Source organism: Triticum aestivum, chromosome 4D (genome assembly GCF_018294505.1).
Source record: "Triticum aestivum cultivar Chinese Spring chromosome 4D, IWGSC CS RefSeq v2.1, whole genome shotgun sequence".
NCBI classification, from domain to species: Eukaryota; Viridiplantae; Streptophyta; class Magnoliopsida; order Poales; family Poaceae; genus Triticum; species Triticum aestivum.
In genome coordinates this window covers 122,375,123-122,386,936 of record NC_057805.1, presented here as the reverse complement: position 1 = coordinate 122,386,936, position 11,814 = coordinate 122,375,123, and the positions used below count along the sequence as shown (strand labels likewise).

The window sequence follows — 11,814 nt, the reverse complement described above, 5'->3', positions numbered from 1 at the left end:
TCAAGTCCATTTGTACCTGGCCCTTCGTATGGGTAACTCTGCCCCCACTTAGCCCAGTTTATTTGCCCCCACTCCTTTTCTTTTTTCTGGTAAAAAAGCCCATCAGCTGGTAAGCCCACCTAGGCACTTAGGAGCAAGCCTTGCCCATAAAAATCTTACGAGCAAGCCTACATGTGTGTCAGGAGCGGACGCACCGCTCCAGAAATGCCGGTGACATGAACAACCCTTTTAATTTGGTCGCAGAGACGCGACTCAGCCGCCGCCGCCGCCCTGACCAGGTGAAGACTACGTGACGCGTACTCATCCCCTCGCCTCCGGCATTCGCCGTCGATCCAATCCCGCCGGCCGGCTGTTCTTCGGTCCTTGGAATATATCGCCGCGAGCCCGCAACATCGTGTCACCATCAAGTTAAGCCCTAGTAGCAGTTCCTCTATTATTTCTTATTCCGATTTTCAATTCTTATCCTCTTTCCAAGTTCCCTGTTAGAAAATGTAAGAACAGAATAAAATCTATAGCAAATTTCCTTTTCATGTATGCCAATTTCTTTAATATTTCAGTTATTTGACATCCGTAGGGAAGCTAATGAAGAGATTTTTTGAAAAATCTACAATCAGCAATGTGCCTGAAATCGTTGATTTGAAGAAGCTTCCTTGGGATTCATCTAAAATGTAATGTGATCAAGCCTTTTCTTATCTATACATGTATACATTCTCACTCTATTTTAACTAATTTTTTCTCTTAAAGCTTGCATGCAAGAAATTTTATTCAACCAGATAGATGTTCTTTTTTGCAGTTAGGACCAGAATATTAATAGTTGGTTTATTTGATTTTTGCGGTGAACTAAAATAATTCCGTGTGATAAAATTATCTTACAAGAAAATGTAAGATTTTGTTTATTAGTCATTGTATCAATATTTTTGTGACCAGTCTTTGTGAATGATCTAGCCATGAGTTTCTACACATTTCCCTATGGGGAAAAAAACGGACACATCTCCCCCAGAAAAAAAATTCTACATAATTCCTGGCAAAAAAAAGAAGGTTTTGTCACATCTCCCAACAAGAACAAGTACGTACACATCTTCGGCAAAAAAGTTCCAACAAATGTTTGCCCCCTCTTAGTTTTCATCCTGGCTCCGCCCCTGACTCCAGAATATCCATTGTTTGAGGATCTCGTGTCCATGTTTTAAAAAGTCTCATATGAAATCAGAACAGCACACATTTTGACACATAAATTGATTCGTACTACAAGACAATTGCTGTTTTTTTTACTAGACATGGGCAGAAGGATGGCTGAAACACCAAGATGAATAATACAATCTCTCTCAAACGGACCATCGTTTGTTTGTCCATATGTGCAGGCGCTGCTCGATGGTGACCGATTCTATGCAACGGAAAGATTCGATGGTTCCAACTGAGCAGTGAGCTTGTTGGCTTCTTCACATGGAGTGTAATGGATAGAGGACAGGACGACATTTCCACTCCACCACCATCAACAAGCAACCATGCCTGCAATGGCTGCCGCCCAGGAAGAGCCGTTGGGGCTCGTCAAGCCTGCGCCACCGCCACCGCCCCCTTCCATCTTCCTCGACCAACCCTCGATGACCAACGGTGACTCACAGTCACAGCAGCCGCAGGATGACCTGGCCTTGGCATACATCTCGCGCATGCTCATGGAGGAGGACATCATCGACAAGTTCTTCTACCAACACCCTGAGCATCCGACCCTCCTGCAGGCCGAGCAGCCCTTCGCTGAGATCCTCTCAGCCTCCGGCATCACCACAGCTGGTGCCCATGGGTCCTCCGCTTTACTTCCAAGTCAAGGCAACAACACGGGCATCATGGCTTCTGGGTTCTTGTCCAGCGAGGTACGTAGTCAAGCCTTGATCTTGAATGGCACAGTCACAGCGGAGGAGCCCAGCAGCGGCGTCACCATGGGTGACCTGTCGAGCATGGCTTTCTTCAAAGGCATGGAGGAGGCCAACAGCTTCTTGCCCACAGTCAATGTGATGGTGGATGCTAGGGGGCGTAAGAAGAGGTCTGGCATGGATGGCGAGACGGAGGCGTGCATGGGCAGGAGCAGCAAGCAAATAGCGGTGCGGGTGCTGGCACATGATGACTCGGCGGAGGAAGACACCGCACTTGAGCTGGACCTGCTCATCCTCAACGGCTACAACATGCACTCCAATGAGACGATGAAGGAGAGGGGGGACCAGGCAGCGCATCAGAGCATTTGCAGGAAGGCGCCGTGTGTGAGGCACAGCGCAAGGCAGAAGGTGGTGGCTGATCTGGAAACGCTGCTGATCCGCTGTGCGGAGGCGGTGGCTACCAACGACCGGAGCAACGCCGGCGATCTACTGAAGAAGATCAAGCAGCACTCGCTACCAACAGGAGACGCAAGGCAGCGACTGGCATATTACTTCGCCGAGGGGCTGGAGGCACGACTGGCGGGCACAGGGAGGCAAATGTACCACTCGATCACCATGGCGAATCACACCTCCACCGTGGAGCTCTTCAAAAGCTACCACCTGTGCATAGCCGCCTGCTGCTTCCTGAAGGTGTCGCTAAACTTCTCCAACAAAAACATCTACAATGCCGTGGCGGGGAGAAAGAAGCTGCACATTGTGCACTACGGTGTCAACGATGGGTTCCAGTGGCCGGATTTGCTCCGGTGGCTAGCTGACAGGGAGGGTGGGCCACCGGAGGTGAGGATCACCGGCATTATTAGCCCGCAGCCTGGGCCCTGTCCGGCTAAGCAAGCCAAGGAGACAAAACGCAGGCTCAGCTACTGCGCAAGGCAGTTTGGCGTGCCATTCAAGTTTCATGCTATCATAGCCAAGTTAGAGGCTGTCCATGCCGAGGACCTCGACATCGATCCAGACGAGGTGCTCGTCGTGAACAATATGTTCCATTTCAGGACACTGATGGATGAGAGCCTCACCTTTGACATGGAAAACCCAAGGGACCTGGTGCTCAACACTATCAAGAAGATGAAACCATCCATGCTCATCCACGCAGCTGTCAATGGAGCATACAGCTCGGCGTTCTTCATGACTCGTTTCCGGCAAGCGCTCAACAACTTCACAGCACAGTTTGACATGATGGAGACTACCATGATGCAGAACAAAGAGAAGAGGTTACTGGTGGAGCGGCACATTTTTGCACGCTCTGTGATGAATATCATTGCCTGTGAGGGCCCTGACCGGGTGGAGCGCCCTCAGAACTACAAGGAGTGGCATGCGCGGAACCAGCGAGCCGGACTGAGGCAGCTGTCATTAGACCCTGACATTGTTAAGATGCTCAAGGACCAAGTGAAGAAGCAGTACCACAAGCATTTCATGATTGATGAGGATCAACGGTGGCTTCTGCTGGGATGGAAAGGCCGGGTGCTCTACGCCCTCTCGACATGGGTAGCTGATGATGCTAGTGGCTCTCAACTGGAGTAGATGGATGGATTGAAGTACGAATGGATATAGATATGCCTGTTGCACTATCAGATGTGTGTAAAAAAAATCAGATGTGTGTTTGCTCCTTTTTTGTATGTGTAACTTGGTAACAGAGACCATTATAAGGTTTCAGAGATGTAGTGAGTGCACATATATCCATTTTAATCTGCATTGTGAGAGACGATATTATGTGGAATCGTTACATAACTTGGTCTGACAAGGGGACTGGATATTTCTCTTCAATTTTCTCAAGCAGAGATGACATGATATATGAGAAACAGTGCGCTTGTAGGTTGTAACGCTAACCTGGTGGATAATTTGGAAGGAGCGCGATATGTGCATCTTTGACAACAATGCCTGCAATGCTGACCAGTTGTCTCTCAAATATCTTCGAAGAGCTCCAGAACCATGCAGGGACTCAGCGCACAGACGGAACCCCTTCTGCCTAATCTGTTCAAGTCTTTAGTGCTGTAATAGCAGCTGAACATACTTAGGTTAATTTTACTCTTCCTGGCTCTGCCAGCTTCTCTTAATGAATGAAACTCGCATAGCACTGCTACAATTTCATCAAGAAAAGAAAAAGTTAGCAATGATGATTCTGACATGATACATACAATCAGTCATCACTCTAATGTCTAATAAGATGCCAGGAAAGTATCGAAATTGCAGCTAGTTTCCATGTCCTGATTAGTTTCAGTGACGCCTTGTCAAGGTTCCTGGTATTGCAGAAACTGGCGGATGCTTGCTCAACTAGTACTGAAGGTGCACAGGTTGGGTAGATGCATGTTAGCTGTTTGTATCCATGCGTTTCTTTTTTCTTTTCTTTAATGTGCATTGGAATGTACATCCTACTATTGTTTTTTAGTCGTCTGCATCGGAAACGAAGGTCACAAGTTTGTCATCTTGTCTTCATCGTTGTAGAATCCAAAGTTTTTGTCTGGTAAACCATAGTCAACTGCAGACAGTCCATTTATCCTAGTACACAAAACATGCAGTACGCCTAGTACAGTTTTGTTATGTGGCCTGGTCTTCCGTTGGATGGTTGGAATCATCGAACACCCAGCCAAAATCTCCATGTTATCTCATACAACCAGGACAGGCTGAGAGCACAGGAGCACCATCATTCATGGCACCCACGCCCTATGTCTTTCCCAACCTGCAGCCTGCTCCGGCGTTGCAACAGCCGCATGATGACCTGGCCCTCGACTACATATCGCGCATGCTCATGGAGGAGGACATCGTTGACAAGTTCATATACCAGTACCCTGACCCCGCCGCGCTGCTGCAGGCCCAGCATCCCTTCGCACAGATCCTCACCACCTCCGACACCACCACCTCATCCGACATGCTCACCTCAGCCTTGTCAAGCAGAAATATCCAGAACCCAGCCTTCTTTTTGAATGGCAAGGGCACGGCAGAGCCCAACAACAGCATGGACGTGATCTCGAGCATGGCATTCTTCAGAGGAATGGAGGAAGCCAACAGATTCTTGCCCAGATGCAGCGGGGCGGTGGAGGGTAGTTACATGCCTCACGGCGGCGGTGGCAACGGGGCAGAAGCTGGAAGGAGCAGCAAGCAAATGGCTGTGCAGGTGCACCCTGAATCCAAGGAGGAGAGCGAGATGTTGGACCAGTTCATGCTCAACAGCTACGACATGTGCACCACTGAGGCACGTGAGCGAGGTGACGAGGCGGAGCAGCAGTGCATCTCCACCAAGGCGCCGCGTGGGAGGCGCGGCGCGAGGCTGGCGGTGGTGGACGACCTGGAGACACTGCTGATCCGTTGCGCGGAGGCAGTGGCCACTAACGATCAGCGCAGCGCGTGCGAGCTGCTGTGGCGGGTCAAGCGGCACTCCTCCCCAACAGGAGACGCCACACAGCGACTGGCGCATTACTTCGCTGAGGGTCTTGAGGCACGGCTGGCTGGCAGAGGGAGCCAGCTTTACCGATCGCTAATGGTGAAGCGCACCCCCGTCGTCGAGGTCCTCAAGGCCTACAAGCTCTTCATGTCCGCCTGCTGCTTCATGAAGGTGTGTTTCCTCTTCTCCAACAAGACCATCTACAATGCCGTCATGGGGAGACACAAGCTGCACATTGTGCACTATGGTGTCAATGACGGGTTCCAGTGGCCAGACTTGCTCCGGTGGCTAGCAGAAAGGGAGGGCGGCCCTCCGAAGGTGAGGATCACCAGCATTACCAGCCTCCGCCCAGGATTCCGTCCTGCTGAGCAAACTCACGATACAGGACAACGGCTCCGCCGCTGCGCAAAGCAGTTCGGCGTGCCCTTCGAGTTCCGCGTCATCGCAGCCAAGGCAGAGGATGTCCGGGTAGAGGATCTCAACATCAATCCCGACGAGGTTCTTGTCGTGAACAGCCTAATCCATTTTAGGTCCCTGATGGACGAAAGTGTTGTCATCGACAGGCTAAACCCCAGGGACATGGTGCTCAACACTATCAGAAAGATGAAGCCAGCCGTGTTCGTCCACGCCATCGTGAACGCGTCATACAACACGACATTCTTTGTGACACGGTTCCGCCAAGTGCTCCACAACTTCGCAGCACACTTTGACATGATGGAAGCCACGGTGCCACGAGACAATGATGAGAGGCTGCTGGTGGAGCGGGACATCATCGCACGATGTGCCATGAACATCATCGCTTGTGAGGGGACAGACCGGGTGGAACGCCCTCAAAACTACAGGGAATGGCAGGCAAGGAACCAGCGAGCAGGGCTCAGACAGTTGGAACTGGACCTAGACATTGTTCAGTTTTTGAAGAAAGTAGTGAAGAAGCAGTACCACAAGCATTTCATGATCAACGAGGATCACCAATGGCTTCTGCAGGGATGGAAAGGACGTGTGCTCCACGCCATCTCCACATGGGTATCTGATGATGCTAGCAGCACTCAAGTGACATAGATTGTAAGTACCAATGGATGCTTGGGCACATTTGATCTGCTTTAGTGAAGTATGGTCCCAAACATTTTTTAGCAGCTTGCACCAGTTATGATTTATGGGGATATACGGTGCAATCTGCAACAAGGGTCTATGTTTACCATCGTAACGATGTACACATAAGGAATAAAGTCTGGAAAATCCTTCGCTTTTTGTGGTTGACAACTAGATCTTTGTTCATAGAAATTATAAACTAAACTGCACAATCCATGAGCTAAACCAAAGTGATTTGTGGGCATACAAATCCACAACTTTAAACCAGCAGAATAGCTTTCCTACAGAAGTGATTTAGTGGTCCATGGAAACTGTACAATCCACTTACCGTTTACCACAACCATCTTCTGCATAGAAATCTCAGGAACCAATCATCTTTGTGTCATGGCATAACTGACAGCATAGTCAACAAAATACATTTTCCCTTGAAACTAGCACAAGCAGTAGTGCTCCCCAGTAACCTCCTTTATTAAGTTGCGATGAGATGATATCTTGTGAGGCATTCCAACATCTGAAATAAAAAAGAGGGAGATAAAAAAAGATCAACATGGGAAATCAAATATCAGTGCCAACAATGCTGAAAAATACCAAGAGAAACAAGTTTGGCCAATGAAACAGACATTAGGCTAAATGGGTGCACAAGTGTCCAAATCAATATAGTATACAATCAAAATATTTCAAGGGGGCATTACCAAATATGATACACTAAGTTGCAACAGGAAAAAACAACAAAACACCGTATTCAAGGATATGGTAGCCAGGAGATCAGATACGCGGACCAGGCAAATGCTGAAATGGAAGACAGTAAGAAGTGAGCTGCACATGCCCCCCACGCTAAGAAAGATTTAAATTCCACTTCATAGATACTTACAGTGCATGAAATAGGATCCTTCTTGTACTCCCCCCCATTATAATTTTACTACATTGTACATTCAATTTTCCGCGTGGTAGTTCAGATTTTTTTTAGACTGTCTTCATGCTCAAGAATATGTCAATGTTCATTCTTCATCCGACTCCAAAGGAGGAAATTTTGGATCTCCATGCATCTACTATGTTATATTGACAGGTTGTGCACAGTTAAGAAAACAGCAAAAGCCAGTTGGGTCTTTGAAACTAGTCTGCAGCAGAACGGAGCTAGAAAATGGTGGCCTATGATAGCGGAAGCTCGTGCAAGCGAATCATCATTTAAACAACCTAGGTTAAATTCTTGATAAGCAACAAATAAATGTCTCTAGTACAATCATCTAGTTCCATCGTAATAAACAATAAAAATCAAGCGAGCTGAAAAAGAGAAAAATTGAAAGATGTAATACGACTGAGGCACTGCTTATATTGCTTATTTAACTATGTGCAGAGCGCAGTCTAGCACGCACATGTGCAGTGTTTCTAGTAATTACCAGCCATCATTCCTCAGGTAACTCTCCCTCCCCAAACCACCTGGGAGGATCATATCCCTGTCCACCTACGCTTGTATCAGAAAACAAAGCGCTCATGTTCCATAAACATGATATGATGCAGAACTGGAAATGTGTAGCAAAAAGAAAGAGCACGTACCAAGAGGATTACAACGGCACAGACGCCATGCTGTCAAGATTGTACCCTTCGCAACACCATATCTTTTGTACGCCTGCATAGAGTACTCACTGCATGTTGGCACATAACGGCAGCTTGAAGGCAGCAAGGGTGATATCTCTCCTGTTCACATAAAGCATGAGCCAGTGAGCAGGCCATGTATAGATAAAAGCCGGTCTTGAAAGCATGGTCTATGACTGCATAGTGGTAGTAACACAAATGTCCAAAAGACAATCAGAAATGAAGCGGTAACAAACTGCAAATAAGAACTTACTTTTGTAGAATTTTAGCATCGATAGTGCCACCTTGACTCCCAAATCATTGACTTCCTCTTCTTGGAATCATTACATGCACATATTTTAGAAAAGGGGGTCAGTTTGTTACGTACTTCTGTAAATCAGCACAGGGAAAACACAGCTCCATGTTCAATCAAAACAACGCTCAATGCATGATGTCGTAAACTCGTAATGTCTTACTTAAGCTAATGCCTGCTCCTTGTCCTAAATTCATGTTTAAAAGAGCGCATAAAGTATTGCATAGTGGCGTACGTCTAATGAGTTTTTACAGCATGCGAGTTGAAACCGCTGTTTCATGAGCTACTGATGAACATTTTTGCTTAACAGCCACTGACAGACTTCTCTTGCACAAAATAGACTAAAAAAACTCACACACATAAAGATGAAATAACTGTGTTGAACAGTCCAATACTTGGTAAACAAATCATAAACTAATATAAGTATTGGTTCTAGGGAAAATAAAGGAAAAAGAAATGGATTCAGATTTCTCAATCTGTCATCACTAGACTAACCGTCGTCGTCGGCAGCACAGCAGACCCGCACCATCGGAATCCTTCTCTTATTCTTGTAATGCGGACCAGTGAAAGAAGCTGGAGATTCAGAAACCAACAGGCAGATAAAAAGGGGGTAAAAAAAGAGAGAAATCGGATTGTCGCCGCAGGATAAGGTTCAGGAGAGATTTAACTGAAAGTAAGAGACTCACGTGCGCTCCTCGCGAGAGGCAGGAGGGAAGCGGAGACGGGGGCGGCCATGGCGACGGTGGCGTGGCGCCTACCGGCAGCACAGACGAGCAGTGGTGATTTTCGCAGGATCTTTTTATTGGATAAAGTTCTTGCAGGATTTGAGGCCTTTTGGGCTAAATACACTGTTATCCCTACTCTATGGAAATGGTGGGCTGGGCTTAAAAAAATTCGCCCTCCGGCCCTTTTGAAGCAACTTTTTGGACCTTTTTTTTGGAAAAAGAAAATCGGCCGCGCGGAAGGCTATGCGGAACTAGACCTTCTATTTGTCGGCGAATCGCACACACCTCAAAAAAAAGTTTGTGAAAATAGATAGCCCTCAGAGATTAGGAATTCGCAATAAACAGATGGAAGGTCCTAAACCGTTTTTTCCCATGAAAGACCAACCACAAGGCGACTAGGGTTTCGGCTGGTCCGCGCCGACCGCCTTCTTGACGGCAGTGTGGTGGCTGATGTCATTGATGTCCCAGGGCGGCTTTGGAGCGTAGTTGTTGGCCTCTCTCTCCACGATGAGCTTGATGGCTGATTGACTCTCTAGATGGGATCAGCAGCTTGTTCATGAAAGTTTTGAGGTTCTGAGACTCTGTTCTTCACCCTTCTCAGGGGGAGCTCCTTCTCCAAATTCGTTGCCCCCTAGCAAATTTAAGTTAGGGTTTGCTGTCCTCCGACAGTGCCACCGACCGAGAGTCTTTTCTGTTGTTTTACTGCCATGAAGATAGTAGCATGGAACTGTCGCGGCCTCGGGAATGCCCCGACAGTCCGAGCTTTGTTGGATGTCCGGCGAGCATGTAACCCCGATGTCGTGTTTTTGTCGGAGACACACTTAGAGAGCTATCTGGCAGAGTGTTTGAGAAGAAGAATGAGGATGGATCAGAAGCTGGTGTGTGTTAGTGAGGGAGAAAGGGTGGCCTGGTGCTTTTTTGGAAGAAGGAAATAAAGATTCATAGATTGGGATTGGATCCCACATTCATTGATGTAAGAGTGGAAGATGAAACTAATAATTCATGGATGCTAACTGGTATGTATGGTGAATTCAAATGGGAACATAAGTACAAGACTTGGGATCGTATGAGACAACTCCATCATAATTATAATTACCCCTGGCCTCTTATAGGGGATCTCAATGAAGTTCGGTTCTTGAGTGAGAAAGATGGAGGAAATCCACGTCCACAACAATACATACATGCATTCCAATCAATAATAGATGATTGCAGATTGAGAGACTTGGGGTACCTGGGTGATCGTTTCACCTGGCATTGTGGGCATATTAAAGAGAGGCTTGACCGTGGACTGATAAATGATGCATGGGGAATCATGCACCCCAACGCAGCACTCCAGAACATGAACTTCAACCATTCAGACCACAGTCCGCTCTTGGTGGATGCAAAGTACTATGCTCAAGAAGAAAATAGTGGAGAGCGAGTTAAGAGATTTGAGGCATGGTGGCTCAAATAAAGCTCATTTTCGGACAAGGTGCCGGAGGTGTGGCAAAGATAGGGTCAGGCCCAAACTTGAGATTGGTCCATGTGATAAATTAAACACATGCACAATATGCTTCATGACTGGGATCAAAGGGTGCTTAAGAAATCGAAGAAACAGTTACGAAAAGCACAAAAGGAATAGGAGAAAACAATGATTGGACCTATCAGTGATGAAAGTGAGGAGAAAAGGAAAGAACTATCAGAATTGATTCAATTATTATTAGAGCTTGAAGAAATCCATTACATGCAGAGATCGCGTTCCAATTGGCTGAAATTTGGTGATCACAATACGGTGTTTTTCCAGGCGTATGCATTAGCACGGAGAAAGCAAAATCTTACAAAAAAGGTAAAAGATGAGGATGGTAATGTTTTGGCAGGTATGACAAATTTAAGTCCCCATATTCAAAACTACTTCCATAATCTGTTTACATCGGAGGTGCAACATGTGAACCCGACTATTATGGAGAAAGTTCAGAAGAAGGTTACATATCAAATGAATGCACTCTTGATGGCGCCATATTGGTAGGGCAGTTTTCAATATAGGTGATCTTAAGGCACCGGGGCCAGATGGGCTCCATGCAATTTTCTTTAAAAAGTTTTTTCATGTGTTAGGTGAACATATCACCAAGGAGGTACCGTTTCCAGTCAATAACCAAAAGATCCTGGCTGATTGGAATGACACCTCCATGGTTCTTATTCCATAGGTTGATTCTCCAGAATTAATTACTCAGTATAGGAACATTAGTATATGCAATGTATTATATAATATTATCTAAAAAAATTAACATCAAGAATGAAGGGTATCTGTGGCACCCCGGCTTATAGCAACCGGTTTACCTTGCATTGCCAGCCCAGAGATCAAGTCTTCTGGCAACACACAACATCTTGGTATAGAAAACAACCGCTTTATTGATGCTAGCGGAAACATAGGTTCGATATTACATCAAGTAGCGAGGCCAAGCGGTACACACGGTGCGGCTGAACAATATATACATTATTTAATGAACATGAAGGGGCCTCGATGACGACAACTACGCGGCAGTGGAACGACGACGAAGCGAAACTCCATAGCACAGGGACACCGATGTGGACACGATCTAGACATGGGAAGCACTCCGATCCGGTAAGACTTCCCTGAAAGCTGGCATGACACGCCAGGTCAGTACATTGAATGTACTTGCAAACTCACAACAAGCATAAGCATAATGGCAAACAATATCATGCCAATTAATCAAGTTAAATGCATTGCAATAACATACTACTTATGCAGTGAATCATCTTATGCACCGAGTCTCTCGGACTCTCTTACCAGACGGGTTACCCTAACCAAAACGG

The 11,814-nt window shown here is 46.6% G+C and overlaps 3 protein-coding genes across 9 annotated transcripts; 2 read left to right on the top strand and 1 right to left on the bottom strand.

Moving 5' to 3' along the window:
- The first annotated feature begins 225 nt into the window (after positions 1-225).
- Positions 226-3,650, top strand: LOC123096741 (scarecrow-like protein 9). The gene is made up of 3 exons (XM_044518502.1): positions 226-407; positions 575-668; positions 1,359-3,650. The coding sequence occupies exon 3, from the start codon at positions 1,503-1,505 to the stop codon at positions 3,441-3,443; it is 1,941 nt and encodes a 646-aa protein (XP_044374437.1). The 5' UTR covers positions 226-407; positions 575-668; positions 1,359-1,502; the 3' UTR covers positions 3,444-3,650.
- Positions 3,651-4,569: 919 nt separating this feature from the next.
- On the top strand, positions 4,570-6,360 carry LOC123096763 (scarecrow-like protein 33). The gene has a single exon (XM_044518555.1). It carries the CDS (start codon positions 4,570-4,572, stop codon positions 6,358-6,360), a length of 1,791 nt encoding a protein of 596 aa, XP_044374490.1.
- A 194-nt stretch (positions 6,361-6,554) lies between these two features.
- Positions 6,555-9,121, bottom strand: LOC123096742 (UPF0161 protein At3g09310). Of its 7 annotated transcripts, none has more exons than XR_006446696.1 (6): positions 8,962-9,121; positions 8,771-8,848; positions 8,237-8,296; positions 7,945-8,085; positions 7,788-7,857; positions 6,555-6,901 (listed from the first exon to the last, which is right to left on the bottom strand). XR_006446696.1 is itself a non-coding variant. In XM_044518504.1 (6 exons), exons 1-5 carry the CDS (start codon positions 9,008-9,010, stop codon positions 7,794-7,796), a joined length of 387 nt encoding a protein of 128 aa, XP_044374439.1. In that variant the 5' UTR covers positions 9,011-9,121; the 3' UTR covers positions 6,555-6,901; positions 7,764-7,793. The 7 variants fall into 7 exon arrangements, 5 of the variants coding, with proteins under 5 accessions (XP_044374439.1, XP_044374442.1, XP_044374440.1 ...); XM_044518504.1 differs by having other exon boundaries at positions 7,764-7,852; XM_044518507.1 differs by having other exon boundaries at positions 7,764-7,852; positions 8,237-8,293.
- Positions 9,122-11,814: the final 2,693 nt, after the last annotated feature.